Source organism: Ammospiza nelsoni, chromosome 1 (genome assembly GCF_027579445.1).
Source record: "Ammospiza nelsoni isolate bAmmNel1 chromosome 1, bAmmNel1.pri, whole genome shotgun sequence".
Taxonomy (NCBI): domain Eukaryota; kingdom Metazoa; phylum Chordata; class Aves; order Passeriformes; family Passerellidae; genus Ammospiza; species Ammospiza nelsoni.
The window spans coordinates 79,047,909-79,066,725 of NC_080633.1; the positions used below are offsets into that span (position 1 = coordinate 79,047,909).

At 40.6% G+C, this 18,817-nt stretch overlaps 1 protein-coding gene across 1 annotated transcript in view; it reads left to right on the forward strand.

Moving 5' to 3' along the window:
- MYO10 (myosin X) overlaps positions 1-18,817 on the forward strand; it is a 163,662-nt gene that overhangs the window by 88,878 nt on the left and 55,967 nt on the right. The window contains exons 4-17 of the mRNA XM_059468754.1: positions 692-879; positions 8,580-8,714; positions 9,717-9,841; positions 10,729-10,742; positions 10,866-10,950; positions 11,604-11,707; positions 13,927-14,056; positions 14,969-15,087; positions 15,803-15,949; positions 16,135-16,235; positions 16,457-16,523; positions 17,637-17,729; positions 18,457-18,525; positions 18,705-18,787. Of these exons, the coding sequence (XP_059324737.1) occupies positions 692-879; positions 8,580-8,714; positions 9,717-9,841; positions 10,729-10,742; positions 10,866-10,950; positions 11,604-11,707; positions 13,927-14,056; positions 14,969-15,087; positions 15,803-15,949; positions 16,135-16,235; positions 16,457-16,523; positions 17,637-17,729; positions 18,457-18,525; positions 18,705-18,787 (1,460 nt within the window). The remainder of the gene's footprint in view (positions 1-691; positions 880-8,579; positions 8,715-9,716; positions 9,842-10,728; positions 10,743-10,865; positions 10,951-11,603; positions 11,708-13,926; positions 14,057-14,968; positions 15,088-15,802; positions 15,950-16,134; positions 16,236-16,456; positions 16,524-17,636; positions 17,730-18,456; positions 18,526-18,704; positions 18,788-18,817) is intronic.

Consider the following 18,817-nt stretch of genomic DNA (forward strand, 5'->3'; position numbering starts at 1 on the left):
ATCAGGTTACCACAGCCTAATGAGTTAAGGCAATGGGAATGGGCATAAGCTGCTACCTGGGTGGTTTTGACTGATGTACTGTCTAATTGCAGTGGGATAGAAATTAATGACTTGCCAGCTGCTGTTCTGCATCCAACTAATATTAAAAATGTTGCAGAAACCCAGTGGTTCTGGAGCATCTGCCACTTCACACACTTTTCTTAGAGCTTGCTATTCTAAATATTATGGTCCTAGTGTCTACCATGATGCCTGATACTTCTGTTTTAAAAGTGAATAGCAGAGAAGGACTTGGATACTCTACATGGAAATACAGACTTTCCACTGTTACTTTGGGCTCAGTCAGATTTTTAATAAGTTCAGCAAGTCCCTAAGGACGCATGAGAAGCAGCTGTAGGCCAGTGCTGATAGGCATTACCATGCAGCTGTAAGCAGCATTAAGGCAGGGATTTGTACAGTCAATAAGCTCACTGTTATAGGTGGGGTAAGCCTGAGAACATGACAGAGGTGGGAACAACTCTTTCCCTTTTGTTGCTTTTCTTGAAGGGAAGAAATCAGGGAAAATTGCTGGCCACCTTCACCCAAAGGATTGTTATGATTTTGCAAACGTGTGTTTATGTCTGTCATTAGAGAAGAGTGTCAATCTGTTCCCCACACGTGTGCTAACAGCTCTGGGGGTGCTGTGTGCTTGCAGACCTACATTGGTTCGATAGTGGCCTCGGTGAACCCCTACAAGAGCATCCCGGGGCTGTACGACCGCGCCGCCGTGGAGCGCTACAGCCGGCACCACATGGGAGAGATCCCGCCCCACATCTTCGCCGTGGCCAACGAGTGCTACCGCTGCCTCTGGAAGCGCCATGACAACCAGTGCATCCTCATCAGGTGAGTGCTGCTGCTGCTGCTGCTGCTGCTCTGCGTGCCCCTGATGGTGCGCTGTGGCATTCACGTTGTCTGAAAAATCCCTTCGCCCAGGATTTTTCTCCTGGGAAGCTGAGAAAGCTCAGAGAAAAAGGAAGACAAATTCTTATCTCACTTGCTTCTCCTGCGTTGTGCTCACATGTGGAATGTGTTTGGAGATTGTTTATCCAACAGGTGGTTGTTCATTGGTTTCTGCTGTGGGTTGTTTTCACTCTCTGGCCAATTAGTGCCAAGCTGTGTCAGGACTCAAAAGAGTCACAAGTTTTCATTATTATCTTTTTAGCCTTCTATAAATATCCTTTCTGTATTCTTTAGTATAGTTTAGTTTAGTATTCTTTTATAAAATATAGTATCATAAAAGAATAAATTAGCCTTCTGAGAACTTGGAGTCAGGTCATTCCTTCCATCATTGGGACACCCCGCAAATAGAATAGCGAGCCTTTCAAGGTGGTTTGGGAGCATGGCTGTGGGCCACATGGGGAGAACTCCAAAAGAAAGCAGGCTTTTTAAACAGCACAGTTTCAAGAGAGTTCTGAACTTGTTTTGTGTCATTCTGTGTACCTCTAACAAAACGTTAAATTTTTTTTATGTGTCTTACAATTATATTTAGTGAAAAAACTCGGTTGAATTTTTTTGGGCATTTTTGATCTTCACACATCAAATGTTACCCTAAGTGTTTTCCCACCAGTTTAAACATCTCTGTGCAGCTCAGTAGTTTCTCACCACTAGACTCTGACTCCTATATGGAGGAAAAGAAAAACTTAACCTACCAGTTCTTGAGATATGCAGTAAATAAGAATAGCAAAAGAGAAACCCCTCCACATTTCAGCCACTTAATTCTGCCTGATTAATCTTCCTTGCCTAATCTTGTTGTGCTTTAATTTAATGGTGATTTAATAGCTTCCCGTTTGAGCCACTGTGTTGCTGGTATTCAGGCTCTGGCTGGGGCCGAGGGTGCTTTAGGGAGCAGTTGGCATTTCAATAGCTTTTCACTGCTTCCAGCTCCTCCTTCCTTCTGCCTCCAGAAGAGCTGAAAACGCAGCCAGCTCTTTTCCCATTCCCCAGCCTGCCAGCTCAGCTGTGTTGGCTCACACACAGGCAGGGAGACCAAAGTCTGGCCCAGCAGATAGGGAGGAGCAGGTCACTGCAGCATGGCCCCAGGCTCCAGACAGGGGTGATGCTCAGGGGGGTAGGAGACCTTATGTTTCCCCTCCCTCTCATCTCTTGCCTTCCCAACGGTTTTGTGATTAGGCCTACTTGCTGTCCCCTTCCTGCACCACAAGGTTAAATGTGTAGAGCTCTTCAGGCACAAGCTGACATGATTTTGGCTGTCTCCCGACCTCCCCAGGAGTCCCTGTGGTGGCTGTAGGACTGACTGCAGCACGGGACAGACAGTGGGACGGAGAGGGGCTGAGGCACAGTGAGAGCAGCACCTTTGGCAACAGGCAGTTTGTACTGACATTTCAGACCGTGGGCCAGGTTGCAAGGCTTCATGGATACAAGGGGGATTTGGTGTATGTAGTTCAGCACTCAGGCTGTTGTTAGAAATGTGGATTAGCTGCAACACAGCCAGGCCTGCCTTGCAACTTTCTGCAGGCTCTCAGGTCACAGTGCCCACCTGCCTCGCTTCTAGGCAGGTTCTGCTCTGCAGTGACACAAAGCTGAAGAGTGTGTTTTTTCAGCTTTCTTTAACTGTATTTCTCCTTCTTATTACTTGATACATAGTTCTGTGCATATAAAGATGAGCTCAGGTAAGAGTCCAAGCAAAAATAAAATTCACAGAGATCTTTGTCATGTGACAATAGCTAACCTGGAGTAATGATTTTGTGTTTTATTGCCAGGCAGTTACTTTCGAACACCCTGTGTTCACACAAATTTAGGGATCAAAACAATTTCTGGTGGCCATTGGTATTTTTGCCGTTTTGTACTAGCGTCAGTATTTTACCTTTCATTCCAGTTCCTCACAAGCTGCCAAGAGGAAAGGGGGTTATGTCCTAAAATGGACATAAGCAGAAGTGTGTGATGTTCCAGGGGAGTCTTCAGCACTTTCTGCTCTGTAAACCATGTGCTTCGGTACAGATAAGCTATAATATGGAGAAGTTTTGCATTAGGAATCCCTTTTAAAATTGTCTACTGTGGTCATGGATTGAAACAGTAAGTTCTGTGTTTCAGATAAGTGGCACAATACAACTTATAAGGGTATCTTGTTACTGCAGAAATTGAGGAAATGTGCAATTTAAATTTAAAAAATTGCATGCCAAATCTGCTGTCCTGAAAGAGCATTAGCTGCTCTATCTGTGAAGGATTCAGAATAGGATTTTTTAAAATTACTGAAGGTTTCCATGGCCTTTCTACAGCGTAGGAAATTCCCTGTTGTCACATATCTCGTTTAGGGCATTGGAAGTGCAGGTATAACAGTGTGCTTGGCAAATTCAGCATCCTGGTCATTCCTGCATCTTTTACTGATTTAGAATTAGACATTGAAACAAATCACTGTACTGTCACTGTAACTTTCTTGGTTGCTACTGGCATTTGAAAGAGAACGTAGCCAAGTGAAGCTCTTTAGTGTTTTAACTTGGACAAATATTCTGGTCTTGCATTGTTATGTAATAATGTAAGAGATGATGAAGAGGAAGATTTTGTTGCATCTCGAAAACACGGTGGTTAAAATGAGGGAATTATTCACATTCTGATAGGCACTATGAGCTGCTCCTGACCTTGGGATCTCAGCATTCGGTAGCAAATTGTAACAGCCACACAAAGGAAGGCGCTTGGAAAGCTTTCTGATGATCCTCTGGACTTGAAGTGCCCCCTGCTGGCCCCCAGAATTAGCTCAGCTTTGGTTTGGAACTGCTTTCTTCTGGCTTTCGGTTCAAAAACCTGTGAAAAAATATTAATATTGGGATATTTTTCTGGCTGGGGTAGGGTGAGAGGGTGAATTGCAGAAACATGATTAAGAAAAGCTCAGAATATCATTTAAATGTGAGACCATTTTTTCCTGTATAACCATCCAGGTCAGAGGTGAAAAGGAAAGAAATACAGAAGAGATGATAAATTGAATCACCCAGAGATGCTTATTTATTGGTGTGTGTAACAGGCATTAATTAATGATAATGCAGCATAAAAAGGACTTAGCCTAAGACGTTAACAAAACAGCATACCGAAGAAGCTGTACTCAACTGGTGTATTAGAATATGTACATTGTTGTGAAATGGTGTTTTAACTGTCCCAGGCTAAAAAACTAGCATTTTTTCTGTAGACAAAAACATCTGCATCAATCAATTCTCAGTTTCATGTTGGTTTGAACTGTTACTGCAGGGTCCAGTTTCATTTAAAACAGGGGGGAAAAAAGCCCGCCTGTTAAAAACATCTTCTGATTTTTCAGCTGGGTGGCTCAGGAACATGAAGAAAGTCCATCTAAATTGAGCAATAGCCAAGTAGCTTGTCCTGGTGTAGGAAAGGGGCTGAGCTGCCCCATGATTAGCTGAAGTTCACAAGTTGAGACCAAGTTCAAACCTCCACACCTTTATTACAAGAATAGGAAAATATCTTTAGGTTTGGTTTGAGGTTTTTTTGCTGCTCTGTTTAAAGTGACCTAGTCTGTGCTGAAGCAAACACATGCTCTATTCTCAGATAAAATTGCAATTGATCCACGTCAGAGCACTCCCACAGTGTAAAGGGAGCCACAACCATCGCTCTGTATGACATTCAAGTCAGTGCCATGAGTGGGAAATCACTGTCTGATACCAATTTGTTCTCTCTGTTATTATTATCTCATGGCCTGAGACTTTATGTTATTGTTTTTCAGCTTGAAAATCAATATGAAACAATGTTTTTATATGGGACCCAGACCTGTGGTGGGTGTGGTGTCCTTGTGGGGCTGATGCACCAAAGTTCAGATGCGCAATTGACGAAGTATATTTGCTGAAGGGGCCTGTTTTGTCTGTGTGTATCTGTCTTGGGGTTTTAAAGGCAGCAGACTGTAAGGCCCCAAAAACCTCACTTGGTGAGACTCCTAAAAGGATTTACAGTTGTTTGTGTACTCAGACACACGGGAGAAGTGCTGAGAAGATGTTCTCAAGGGGGTCAAAGCCACAAAAAACTTCACTGGCAACTTTAGAAAATCAGAGAAGTTTTGCAAAGGTTTAGAGCAGCATTCCATCAACACAAAACACTTGTCAAAGCATTAACTTTGCCCTTCTAAGCTCATCCAGTTTTAAGTCACACAGAGCTCCAAGAAGAGGGAATTAGAGGCAGAAAGAGAGAAAGGCAGAAAAGATACCGAAAAGAACAAGTATAGCTATCACTCCTGTTTCCAGCGGTGTTCAGCTGATAGAAATTCCAAGAGGAGGTAGGGTCAAGACAGGTGTTGGCCTCCTGTCTCACTTCAAGTACCCTTTGGTCTTCCTCAGCTCTTCCCCACTGTGGGGCTTCTGGTCATTTGGCCCTCAGGAGCTGGGTTAGGGCTTCCAGAGGTGCTCATGGAGCAGCGCCTCTGGTGTGTCAGTGATTAGCAGCCACTACAGACTGTTCTGCTGTCCCTTACCCAGACAGAACAGGGAAATGATTTAGTGTTACCTCCTTCAGAATGAGGAGTCTCTCTCAGTGACCTCTTTTTATGCTGTAGCAGTCATGAGTCCAGGCTGCTGTGCCCTTAGCCCTGCATAGAACAAGTCATGGGGAAAGTCTAAAGATCTTTTAAGTGGGGGCCTTGTGGCCTGCTGTCAGACTTAATATTGTTCACAGTCCTGAACTTAGTGATGTGGAACAAGCTGGGCACTTAAACTCATGGGCTGGAAAGGTTGCTGGAAAGGTTGCACTAAAATATTCACCCTTTTACTGACCTTGTAGGCAAAAGCTTTCTAAGCACTCTGAAAGACTGATCCCATGTAACTGTAGAAGTGAATAGAATGGAGTGGTTTCTACTAAATGAGCAGAGAACATTGTGTAAATCCATCCTTTAGACTTTGTGGAACTGAAGGTGGTTCAGAGGAAAATTTTAAAAAGTAATAAAAAATATAACATAGGAAATGGCTAATGGAGACAGGCACCTTGAATTTGGGGCACTAACCATCAGGTCATGCACAGCAGAAAGAGTGCCAGAATGAATTGTTGGTTTCTTCTTCCGCCGTGAGAACTGAGAGGTATCAAATGAAACTAATGGAGGTGGATCTAAAAAACAAGACCATTTGCTTTTTAAGGGAGTATGGCTAGAAACTCATAGAAGATAAGTATATTGAGGGTTACAAGACATGTGAAAACCAGATTTAGATCAAGAGGCCTCTGAACAGCGAATAACTGGGAGCTGGAAGAACACAAGGGAAATAATCTATGTCTTCCATGGGCATCTCCAGTTGGCAACTGTCAAAATAGGACACTGGGCAGTCTGAGTCTCTCCTGTTCTGAGAAAAAAACAAGAGCATGTAATTGTGGATAACGCTAGCTGTACCAGAGAGAGGTGCAGGAGATATTTTTCCATCAGCTTTGAATGAATGGCGCTTGTAGAATGGTGTCACCAACATCTTTTCATAAAAATCCTTTCTTTAGGATTTTTCTCCTTTCTGAGAAGCTGTGGCCTTAGCAACAAAATGCAAACAATGGTTATCTGCTGCTGTGGAATGCAGCAGGTGGATCTGTGATGGGTCTTGGGTGGATGTTTGGATTTACTGACCACTCATGGCAGAGCTGGGTCTCACTCTCTGCTGAGACACAGACCTTTGTTATTCATTCCTTTTCTATTCTTAGCTTAGCTAGCCTTCTGAGAACTTTTCCTTCTATTTCTTTTAGTATAGTTATAATGTAATATATATAATAAAATAATAAATCAAGCCTTCTGAACATGAGGTCAACATTCTCGTCTCTCTCTTCATCCTGCAACCCTTGTGACCACTGTGACAGAATGGCTCTCAGTTACAGTGGGGTAACTTTCAGCTTCCATACAGATTCTGCAGATCAAGGGACAGTGGGTGGGGCAGAAGAAGGATGTTACCAGTGGAAGAGGTGATGTCCTCAGTGTCACCCTGTGCCTGCTTTTGAGCTATATGCATGGCTCAGAGGGAAGGAATCAGGCAGCAAGAGGTGTGTATCATTTGATGATTTATTGCACTAGACAAGAATAATGCAAGGGTTTGTGAAGCTCTCTCACAACTACTAGTAAAAATGGTTTTTTATGGTGAGTATTGAATGCAGGAATTAATATTAAGTGTTTCTTCTTGGGCAGAAGAGATAAGTGAAAAGAGAAAGGGAAGGAATACTGAAAAGGCCAGGCATCAACAGCAAAATTACATTAAAAACGTCAATAGTAAAATTACATATAACATACTACAGAATTTGTTTGATGTGGTATAAATATAATGGATGAATCACACTTGCTGGAACATATTGGCATTTATGAAGATGTCTCATTATATTTCCTGAATGTCTCTTCCCTAATTTTATTGTTGACATTCATTTGCAGGAAAATGTCATACTGTATTTATGGGTGGTGCCTTTCTTCCTTGCATTTTACTAGAAAGCATCATTATACTTTGTTGTAACCTCAAATCATTACTCAGCAATGGCACAACAAAAGACTGTGAAATTATCTAGGCTTGCTCCACATGCCCAGTTGGGCTCTATCAAAGTCAAAATTCCCACTTGCTATAATGGAAAAGGTGAAGTAAGACCAAAATGTACCCTCTTTCTTTGGGAGTAAACTGGAATTAGGTACAGCTTAATGAGGAGCTAGGCCACAGCTTAGGATACAATGCTGTTGCTGTAGATGAAGAATGAGCAAGCTAGACAAACTTTCCCTACAAGTTATATTTCTTAATAGCTCACAGTGTCTGTTTAGGCTACATAGTTGAAGGGAATGGGTACTGGGGAAATGAGCCAAATCTAAACTTCCCCTTTTTAGAGTGTTGGTTTTGAAGAGAAACTGAATATATTGCCTTCTGTTTGTATCAGCAGGGTTGCTTATTAATAATTTGCTTTTAAAAAATGTTAATTTAGCATTATCAAATAGCATTGTTATCCTGTGGGTGGTGATGAGAGGTTTTCTGATATTTTCTCATTACCATATTTCTGATGGTAATGAGAGGTGGAAATTGGATATTTTGAACTCACACAAATCTGGTTTGTTTCAACGGGTATATAAAAAGTTTGTTTAAAGAGCAGGTAGCTCACCAAGAATTTCAGTATTAATTATATGAGTAGCCTTTATGTGTTGGAATGTGTGTTGGTGTCTCTAACTTCCTCCTCCTCCCAGCAGGGCTCCTTCATTAGCTAGATTGCTGCAATGCATACCAAACTTTCCCATACAATTCTTAGTTTGGTCTTTATCCCTTTACCATGTCTTTGGTGTGAGTTTATTTTAACATGATGGTGGGAAGTGTTGGATAATTGTTTGCATTCAGAGAGCTCTTTGTTGTCTCCTAAGTGTGTGTACATATGCAGTCAGTGCCTTGAAATGCTGTCTGGGCAGTTACAAAGCTTAAGGACAGCTTGTGTTTTTCCCTGGATGTCATATTCAGGAAGTGTAATGGGGTGTTCTGGCTTCATTTGACCATCACTTCTAATCACCCCAGTCTTCCTGGCCTCCAGTAATGCAGAGTTTGGGTGGCTAGCCAGAGGGCTTCTCCACTGGCCACTGGGACTGTGCAAACCATTTCTTCCTCTGCTTTCAGTGGCGAAAGTGGTGCTGGTAAGACGGAGAGCACTAAGCTGATTCTCAAGTTCTTGTCTGCAATGAGCCAACACTCACTGGAGCTGTCCTCCAGAGAGAAGACCTCCTGTGTGGAGCAAGCTATTCTTGAGAGCAGGTATGGGATCTTACAATGCACAGGTATTTTTTTCAGAAGACATAAACCTTGACATGGAAATAAGATCTTGCAATGCAATCAAATATGTGTGTGTGTTTACTGAACAGTAAAATGTGTACAGGAGAAAGGGAAGTACTCCATTAAACAAAATTACCTGGCTGCTCTAGAGAATTGTGAGCACGGTCGTATCTCTTAGTGAAGCAAAAATACATAGAGTTGTGAATTGCATGAAGCTTTAATGGTGGCTTTCATTTGTGTTTGGGGCTGAATTCAGATAATCAGAGTAATGGGTATGGGTGATGGGAGGGAGATACCTTTGGTTCAGTTTGTGTAGCCTGAGGATATGGTAGAACAAGATACAGCATGGTGAGGATAAAGTGCTCAAGTGGTAAAAGCATGCTGAGGAAAGGGAGGATAAGGAGAGCTGATAAGAGAGATGAGTAAATGCATCAGATAAATTGGACACAATCTATGCAAGCAGAAAAGAAATCTTGGTGTTGACATGAAATTACATGGTTCTAAACTATTTAAAAACAAAGGCAATTTGAGATGCTATTACTTTTGTTTATCTTGCTTCATCTCTGCTGTACATGCTGTATCTTGATGTAGTTATTTTTCTAATTTCCCTAGGACAAGGACTCCTTGCATCTATCTAGCAATTTGCCTGTGCTGAGATTTCTTATTTCTATCATTTGAGTACTGCAGTGAGAACTGTGTGCATCTTTTGAGCAATTACAAAAGAAGGAGGAAGTAGCAGTTCCTACTCTGAAGCTGCAGAGTAGCTCAGTGTGATATTTCTTCCTGTTGCATGAATGCTTGTATCTTCTGCTAGAAAACTGAGATGCCCATTGCTAAATGGAGGGTAATGCTGGGATGTAGGCTGCTGCTGAGTGGAGTGTCAGAGGGGAGCTTGTCAGAGTGCTGTTCCTTTCACCAGCTCCATGTGAAGTTGTTGGCATGCTGGTCACATGTTAACACTCCTGTCATTCTCTCTCTTCACAGTCCAATTATGGAAGCTTTTGGCAATGCAAAGACTGTTTACAACAACAACTCAAGTCGCTTTGGGAAGTTTATTCAGCTGAACATCTGTCAAAAAGGGAACATTCAGGGAGGGAGAATTATGGATTGTATCCTCGTTTGGTGATTTGACCCCTGTTTGTGGGAAGCACATGTGCACCTCCTTGATGGAGGACTGAGGGAGAGCTGGCTTGCCTTTGTCTGTCCTTTCACCCCATCCTGAAATATACACTGTTAAACTGAGCTGGTGTAGGTGGGAAGGGGAAGCAGCAACACCAGATTCACACATGCACTCATGCTTTTGTGGTGGTGTGGGCTGTTTGTACCCTTGGAGGAGTAGCACTTTGTATTGCTGCCCCTAGCGTGACATGGCTCGTGTGCATTTCCCATGTAATGAGCTAAAACAGCCTGAGTCATGGGGAATAACTTGAGTTGTCAGCCATTTCCCTCATTACTGTACCCAAAGATAAGCTGCTTACTTCTCTGGAAAAGTACTTGAAAGAGCAGAGCTGCTCAATTTCTGCTGTGTGAGTCTGGGTAGGTTAAATCCTCGGATTTGTCCTGCATTTGCCAAAATCAGTCCGTGAGCCACCTCCACGAGAGCAGCAGAGGTGTGGGGATGAGGAATATTCAAAGGAGATCCTACCTGCTGTTTTAAACATAAACTGTGTTTTCAGTGGGGAAAATTTAATTCTTGAGGTTTTTTCCAAGCTTTAGGGAAAAAACAAAAGCACATGTCATTTAAAATTCATAATCTGCCAAGTCCGGTTTTGATGGGATGGAAGAGAAGGTGTTGATACACTAATATTAGAACTGCTACAATATTATCATTGTTGCTACTTTATTTATCTTGTAGATGTATTGTATGAAACAGGCTTAGCATGTTTTAAGAAAAGACCATGATAGTCTTCCTATTGTCTCAAACAAAAGAAGGAAGCCTCTGCATTAATTGATTTTTACTTTATTCCTTGACTGAAGCTTCTCTTGCTGGCTCCAGATTTATTGGAAAAAGTAAGTTGATGTTTGCGTTTGCTTATTTAATTGAGTTTGATTAAATTTTTGTCTGAAACTGTGGATAAAAAATTTGTCTTCAAAAATGATCACTTAAGTGGAAACTATTTTTTACTTTGACAGAATCGTGTAGTAAGACAAAACCCCGGGGAAAGAAATTATCATATATTCTATGCTCTGCTGGCAGGGATAGAAGAGAGAGAGAAAGGTGAGTGGCAAAACACAAGTCACATAGCTGTAGTGGTTTCCTGCTAGCAGTCAGCAGTGGTGACAGCAGTGGGGAATTTAACTGCAGAAACCCACTAACCCAGGCTGAGAAATAGGTTATTTATTCAGCTGGGATTCAGTGAGTGTGAATTTGAGCTCAACTTGATAAAGGAACCTGCTTAGCTGAAGAATGTCACTGAGCTGACAGTAGTTTTCCTCCCAGCTTCTGCTGTGGCCTTGGGAAAATTACTTGGGGACAAACATGCCTCATTGTGTTCAAACTGAATATTTTTGCTGGTACTAAATAACTCCACAGCAACAAAGATAAATAATTCTGGTTGCTCTAATCCTTTCTCATAAAGAATAAATCCACTGAACAATAGAAATGACATTTGTATACGTGCAAAATTGCCTAAAGCTGTTTCATCATCTCCCTGTGGGCCTGCTGTCTTTGCATGATAAAAAGTAGAGTTAACTCTATTATGCAGCTAAATAAAACAAACCCCAGCAAAATAACCCCCCATCTGATTTTAATATAAAACCTTGTCTATGCATTGTCATAATTTCTGAACAAATGAATTGTGAACTGACATAGTAACTTGTGGAGTACTTCTGTTTTAGTATTCCTTTTCACTCACCGTTTTCTCTCATTAGATGCTTTTTACTTATCTGTACCCGAGAACTACCACTACCTGAACCAGTCTGGATGTACAGCTGATAAGACAATCAGTGACAAAGATTCTTTCAAGGAAGTCATTGTGAGTTGCTTCCCTATTTCTTTTGCTTTAAAAGTGCTGGAAGTTCAGGTGTGTGGGGCCCATTGACAGAGCAGGGTACAAAGCCTTCCTGTGCTTTCCTCCATGTGCAGCTCTCTCATTGAAGCATTAATCTTACAGGGATTTATACATTCTCAGAATGCTTCATTTTGAGCATGCCTTTATCTTTCCTCCAGTATTTCGTTTCTACTTTGTTGTTTCAAAGGGTGCTGTAATTTAGCAAAATGCCTATGTTTGGAAATGAAAAGAATATCTGTTGGGAAGTCAGTGTAAGACTTTTACATGCCTTTGCCTTTCCCTGCATTGTTTTATATTACATATATATATGCATATGCATATATATATGTACATATATATACATGTTTATAGATGTAGATGTAGATATAGATATAGATATAGATATAGATATAGATATAGATATAGATATAGATATAGATATAGATATAGATATAGATATAGATATAGATATAGATATAGATATAGATATAGATATAGATATAGATATCTCACTGTTTTTCAATCCAAAAGCTTTGCCCGATTCATGTGGCATCTACTGGGTGGAGTCTACAGTACAGCAAGCAGGGAGCAAAGCCCCTGTGACTCTTTAGGTTGCAGCTGGAAAATGCAGTTGTATGGAGTAACTTATACAATAGAGTTATGAAAACATAAACACAGATTAAAAACCCAGGTCCTGATGGAATTTCTCTGAATGGCTTTATGTTCTCACCTCCACAGCAGTTAGTCCATACTGACCATGCTGATTGGGTATTGTAGCACTGAGGTGATGATAGATTTTAAAAATCAGATAAAACTTCTGGTTTTATGCCCTTCACCGAACTGTTTTTTGCTTAGCTATGTTAGGCTTTTTGCCAAACTGATGAACCAATTTCTAGTGGATGCAGCAGATTTTTTCAGTGTTAAAAATCCCTCATCTTGTATGGCAGAAGGAAGTGTTGGAAACATTGGTAACTTATCATGTAGTCACATGCTGAAGTTGATTGTCATGACGTTTAATTGGTGCTAATCATGCCAGGCTAGGCAGACCATGAAATCAGCTGGCCAGGTGATGTTTGCCTGCTGCCTGCAGCATGGGCAGGCTGGGAATGGGGCTGCCAGGCTGTGTTCCCAGAGCAGGAGGTGGACAGAAACTCCCCAGCTCACCCTCACCTGCCTTTTGCTGTTATAGTCATCTCCTTTGCCTGCTTTTATTGCAGTGTAAGTCTTGGAAGTGTTACTGAAGGGAAACTTTTTTATAGGAGACAGGAAGGAGCAGCACAGTGCGCAGGGAGGTGAACTCGTAGTGCTGCTTCCCTTTAGTTGTGAGGAGACTTCTTTACAAAATAAACCTTCAGCCATTATCTCTGCCCTGCTTTGAGTTGTGGGATGAGTCTGAGGCTTTTCCATTTTTCATTCATAAATGGATGATTTATGAAAGACAAAATCTGTCAAACACCTGCAGTGACTGTAACATGATGAATCTGACTGTAGGGCACAAAAAAGAGTTATCTGGTCTCAGACAGGCTCATATTACACCCAAAATTGGAAAGTTTGATCCTTTCAAGAGGCATGCACCTTACCCCTTCTGTGTCCAAGGAAAGTATGTGTTCTCTTGTTTTAGTGTTTCTTTTAATGTTTTACTATTTGCTCTTCTCCTCATTTATGTAGTTGAGCCTTGATTGTTGCCATATTATTTATTCATAAATTCAGCACTTTTTATATAGATACCTTTCTTCTTCAGTTTGACTGGAAGTTGTCAGACCACATTGGTAAGGTGCATGTTTGGGCACAAAAATGATCAAATCTTACATGCTACTGTGTTTTCTCCCTCCTGCCTTGTTACCTACAAGGCCAGTAGGCAAATTTTGGTAAAAACATGCAGGAGGTAATCAATTAATAATTCAAATTATAGTAATTGCATCTGATGCACAACTCAGCAGGTCGATCCAATATTTATATGATTTTAATGATGGATTTGAAAGCAAATTACAACATCATTACCACATCAAAATGAAATTTCTTAAAAGCAGAGTGATGCTTACATGTTCCAAGATGTCCCAGTGATGCCTTAGAGTGTATTCAGTTTGGGATGAAACCAAAGGAATGGACTCGAGCCAGCTCTCTTTTAGTCCTGACTTGCTTTCCTTAGGCCTCCCATTTTTGAGTCTCTGCATGTTATTGAAGAAGCTCACATGTCATTCCAGACTGCAATGGAAGTGATGGAGTTCAGCAAGGAGGAAGTACGAGAAGTTCTGAGGCTGTTGGCTGGCATTTTGCATCTGGGAAATGTTGAGTTCATCACTGCTGGAGGGGCACAAGTGTCCTTTAAAACAGGTGAGAAGGCTGTGCATCCCAATCTAAATGTTTTTTGGGGTTCTGAAAGCCTTATTTGTTGTTAGTATATCTGACCATAGCAAGGACAAGGAGTGAAAGGGTTTTACTGCTTTTTAACATCTGTAAATGTTAATTAAAATGTTTCTTTGGGAGCTTGGGATTTGACAGATAAGGCAAAGTAGTCTGCTGCTGGATGCTAATTTGGGAAGACCTTGGGCACATACTTATTCCATTAACAGTAATGAAATTCTATTTGAATCTAATTCCTTCTTTGAAATATTCTCAAGCCGATAAAACAGAAGTGCTCAAATACATTCCCTAACCAGGATCTCCACTGAAAGTATCTTTTTTTAGAGCTTGCAGTATTTCAATTACATATCTGAAAGAATGTGTTGGTATGTCTAAAGATTGAGCTGGTGGGCATTTAAAATGTTTGCTTAAGCATGGCATTAGAGAGTAGAATTATGTACTGTTTTATATACCACATTATAGCAAAACTGAAGATTAAAGTATGCATGGAAGAAAAATGTCACTGGTTAATCCTCGTCATCCCAAGGAAAATGGAAACACATTCATGTGGACAAAGAGTCTATTAATGTTTGTGTCTGGAAAAGTGTGTTAGTAGATTAAGTTCTTGATGTAGCATTAAGATGAAAATAAATATTTGTGACTTACTTTTGATGTACTTCTACTACTAACTTCCTTCAGTTGCTCATATTTATGCCTTTTCATGAGCAGCAAAACAGTATCCTAGAATTTCTTGTTGTGTTTTCATCTTTAATCCCTGTCATTTCAGGAGCGTCTTAAATGGTGGTGGTAGTTGTAGTAGTAATAATAATAGTAAAAACCAAATTGGTTTAATAGCTTTATATATTTAAGGACATATTAATATTTGTCTTTCTCTTTTGCCAGCCCTGGGTCGATCTGCTGAGTTACTGGGGTTGGACTCCACACAGCTAACAGAGGCATTGACTCAGAGGTCGATGATTCTCAGGGGAGAAGAAATCCTAACACCTCTTAGTATACAACAGGTAAAGGCATCTCAATTTTGACATGTTTCTAAGGTCTTTGAAAGATGTTTTAGTCTTCAAGTCTAGAGAAATCAGTGATCACTCAAGAACAGAACCTTAGCTCATCCATCAGAGTTGTAATCAAAAGTATTACATAGATTTTTTTGGGAAGGGTATAATCTCTTGAGATCTCATCCTATAATTCTGGCCAGGGCTTATTGCTTGTCCCTTGTTATTTTTATGAACACTGATTACTTCCCATTTTTTTCAAATTCTAAACATGTAGGCTGATATTTTTTTCACTATTGACACTTGTGTAAGGGGAATGTTTTTTCAAAATTTTCAAGAGAAATACTTTTATCATTTACAAGAAGACAATTAGAAATAGGTATGCATAACATGTTTCCCTCTGGAAAAGGGTGAATTAAGGTATTGTTTCCTACACTTCTCTTTCTTTCCTCCACACCTGAAGTTTATAATTTCCTAGTTTTTTGAATGCTGCCTGAAGTGTAATTTTAAAGCCACATTTTTAAGTGCAAGTTTTAAGTTAAACTGTTAAAGGCCAAATCATGATGCTTTGTAAGTGTTAATACAATTGCTGCCAAACTACATAGGAATAGGGAGCTGCTTGCATTATGCATTGTTTTGTGTTGTGCTAAGCACACTGACCCGCAGAATCTTGTCAATTCTCAGTCGTGGAGTGGTTGATGTGTTGTCTATTCCCTCTTTAACACAGGCAATAGACAGCAGAGATTCTATGGCTATGGCACTTTATTCTCAGTGTTTTGCATGGGTCATTAAAAAAATCAATAGCAGAATCAGGAGCAAGGAAGACTTCAAGACTATTGGAATTTTGGACATATTTGGATTTGAAAACTTTGAGGTAAGTTTCAAAAGCTTATTCAAATGGATTGTCTGATATTTATGCTTTATTTATTTATGCTTTACATATTTTTGTCATCTTCTTTGGAACTTGATTTTAAGCATGTTATTACCTAACCTATTCCCTTGCTTGCAAAGTAAAATACTTGAAGTGTATGCATTTTTGAAAATTTCTTGTCTCTTTAGGTAAACAGTTTTGAGCAGTTCAATATTAACTATGCAAATGAGAAGCTTCAGGAGTATTTCAACAAGCACATCTTTTCCTTGGAGCAACTGGAATACAGCAGGTAAGAGAGAGAGAAGCAATCTGAAAGAATTTTGACAATATCATGTTCACTTGAATTCTTAGTTTGCAGCTACCTTAGCTTCCTTTGAAAGTCTCTGTCTGGAGCAGTGTATTTATAAAAGCAAGCTGATTTTACTCTAATTTGCAAGATAAATACACCAGCTTCTGCTATTTCTACAGTTAAAATAATTTCAATAAAAAGGCCCACTTTATTTTCTTTAGGGAAGGACTAATTTGGGAAGATATTGACTGGACAGACAATGGAGAGTGCTTGGATCTTATTGAAAAGGTAAGAAAGAATTTGATAATGTTACCTACTTTTAGTTGTTTGTTCTGAGATAATATGTCTTTAAAACATTTTTCAACGCAAAGAACAAGTGAAGAAAATGGTGGATCTTGCATGTTTAAGTAGCAAACTTTTAATCAGGTCATTTTCATCTATGGCTGTGTTAAGGATTCTATTGTGAGCCCTTTTCCGTGCAGCAACTTTTCTCCATGTGTGATTATATAAAAAAGCAACATTTGGAGATGAATAAAAAGAACCACTTGATCCATGCTGTCTCCTGCCATCAGTGCAAGGCGGGCTGTGTGTGTTATCTCCGTGGCAGGGTGTGTGACTGCGGAGTTCAGACGGGCACAGACGCGAGTGGCAGCGGGCAGGGGATCCAGCGGGCAGGACGTGACTGCAGTCAGGGCAGGATGGCTTTTCAGGAGCTGCTCTGCGCCCTTGGGAAGTGGCTTATTAAAATGTGCACCTGGACAACTGTGTTTTCCTGAGAGGCTGTTATCAACCTGGAGCTTGCTGGACACATTAATTAACTGTGGGGTAGCTTGCTTTGTTTACCACCTCTTCTACATGAGAAGTGGGGAACATCAAAGGAAATCACACAGAGGCATATGTAAAGCAAAGGGAGGTTGTGCTTCACCCAGGGTGAAGTTAAACTGTGTATCTTTTGCTCTGCCTCTGGACACTGTGGGTGCTAAAAGTTTGCAGTGGTTCAACAACTGGGTGCATAATTATATGAAAGAAACTTTTTTGAAAAGGCTGTTTTACACAAACTCCTCAGACTCCTGATCATTGGAGGTCTTGGAGGCTGGGGATAGATTCTGAGGCCATGTCACTGTATGCATCTAAAAACTGCCTATGTCAGGAGAACTGATTCTTCCAGTAGCTCGTTTTTCTTTATTTTGTCCACACATCATATGCTCTGTATTTCAAAAGGAACATTGCCAGATAAACAGGATTACAGTCACCTTCAATAGTGGGGTTTTAGTTGTGTATGAGTGGTTTTGTGCCTCTCTGCACACAGCAACTTCAAGGACTGTGATTTTTCCAAACAGGGGACAACAGCTGTGTTGCTCCATGCACTAATTCATCTTCTGCCTCTTCTTTGTGTTCTAGAAACTGGGACTGTTAGCACTCATCAATGAGGAGAGCCATTTTCCTCAAGCTACTGACTCCACCTTATTGGAGAAGTTGAATGCCCAGCATGCTGTATGTGATATTTTGCTGATATTTGCTGTGCAAATGATGTAGGATCTCTTTGCTTTGGTAGAAATTCAGGGTTCAAACATATGGGTGCATTGTTCTAGAGGCTTTTTTGGATGTGATCCTACTTCCCTGGCAATGCATGTACTTTGTTGACAAGTCTGAGTTGGTTACTGGAAGAACTTATCCTTGTTGCTGTTCACTTAAAGGCTTCCATTGTGGTGAATAAGTCAAATTCTACTCTAAATGAGAACTCTGTCAACCTGCAGTAGCTCAGGTTATTTAGATCTTCAGTTTCCCTTGATGTAATAAAGCATTTACCTTGATGTCATTTACTGAAATTTTGCTGTTTCCTCTGTTCAGATTAATGTTACCTTTATTTGTGATACTGGAATTATTTTTCACAATTTCTGGGATGCAAGCATATCCACCAATCTTCATAACTGCCAGTTTAAGACAGAGCCTTCTGTTTCAAAGGGCCTTCTATAGATGGTTCTGCCAGATGGGGTTCAGGTTTAGTATAATGCCTTTTTATGTGCTATAAATCTGTTATTACTGCATTTGAAGCAGCCCAGACTAACAAATCCTATTATCATGAGTTGCTTGTTTGCTTTTGGAGCACTAATCTTCCAGAGAGTTTACTGGAAGACAATGGTCTGTTTAGGTATGGGTTGAGAGGATTATGTGACAACCCCCTCCAAATTTTTCTCTTTTTTTTTCCCCCTCCAATTAGAACAATCCTTTTTATGTAAAACCAAGGGTTGCCGTTCACAACTTTGGAGTGAAGCACTACGCTGGGGAGGTAATTTCTTTATTTGCTGAAATTATTCCAAGCAGAACTTTCATTAGCTTAATTTTCCCCCAAGGCTGCTCAGAATTAACTAAAGCGCTCTGTTCCCTCAGCACTTTTTACAGCACCACTCTTGTGAGAGGTGCCTGACTGTTTGACTTGTTGTTTGAACCAGCTCTGTTTCCTTCTAGGTCCAGTATGATGTCAGGGGGATCTTGGAGAAGAACAGGGATACTTTTAGAGATGATCTCCTGAACTTGTTACGTGAAAGCAGGTAAGTTTCTGCGATTTTTGTTAAGGTCAT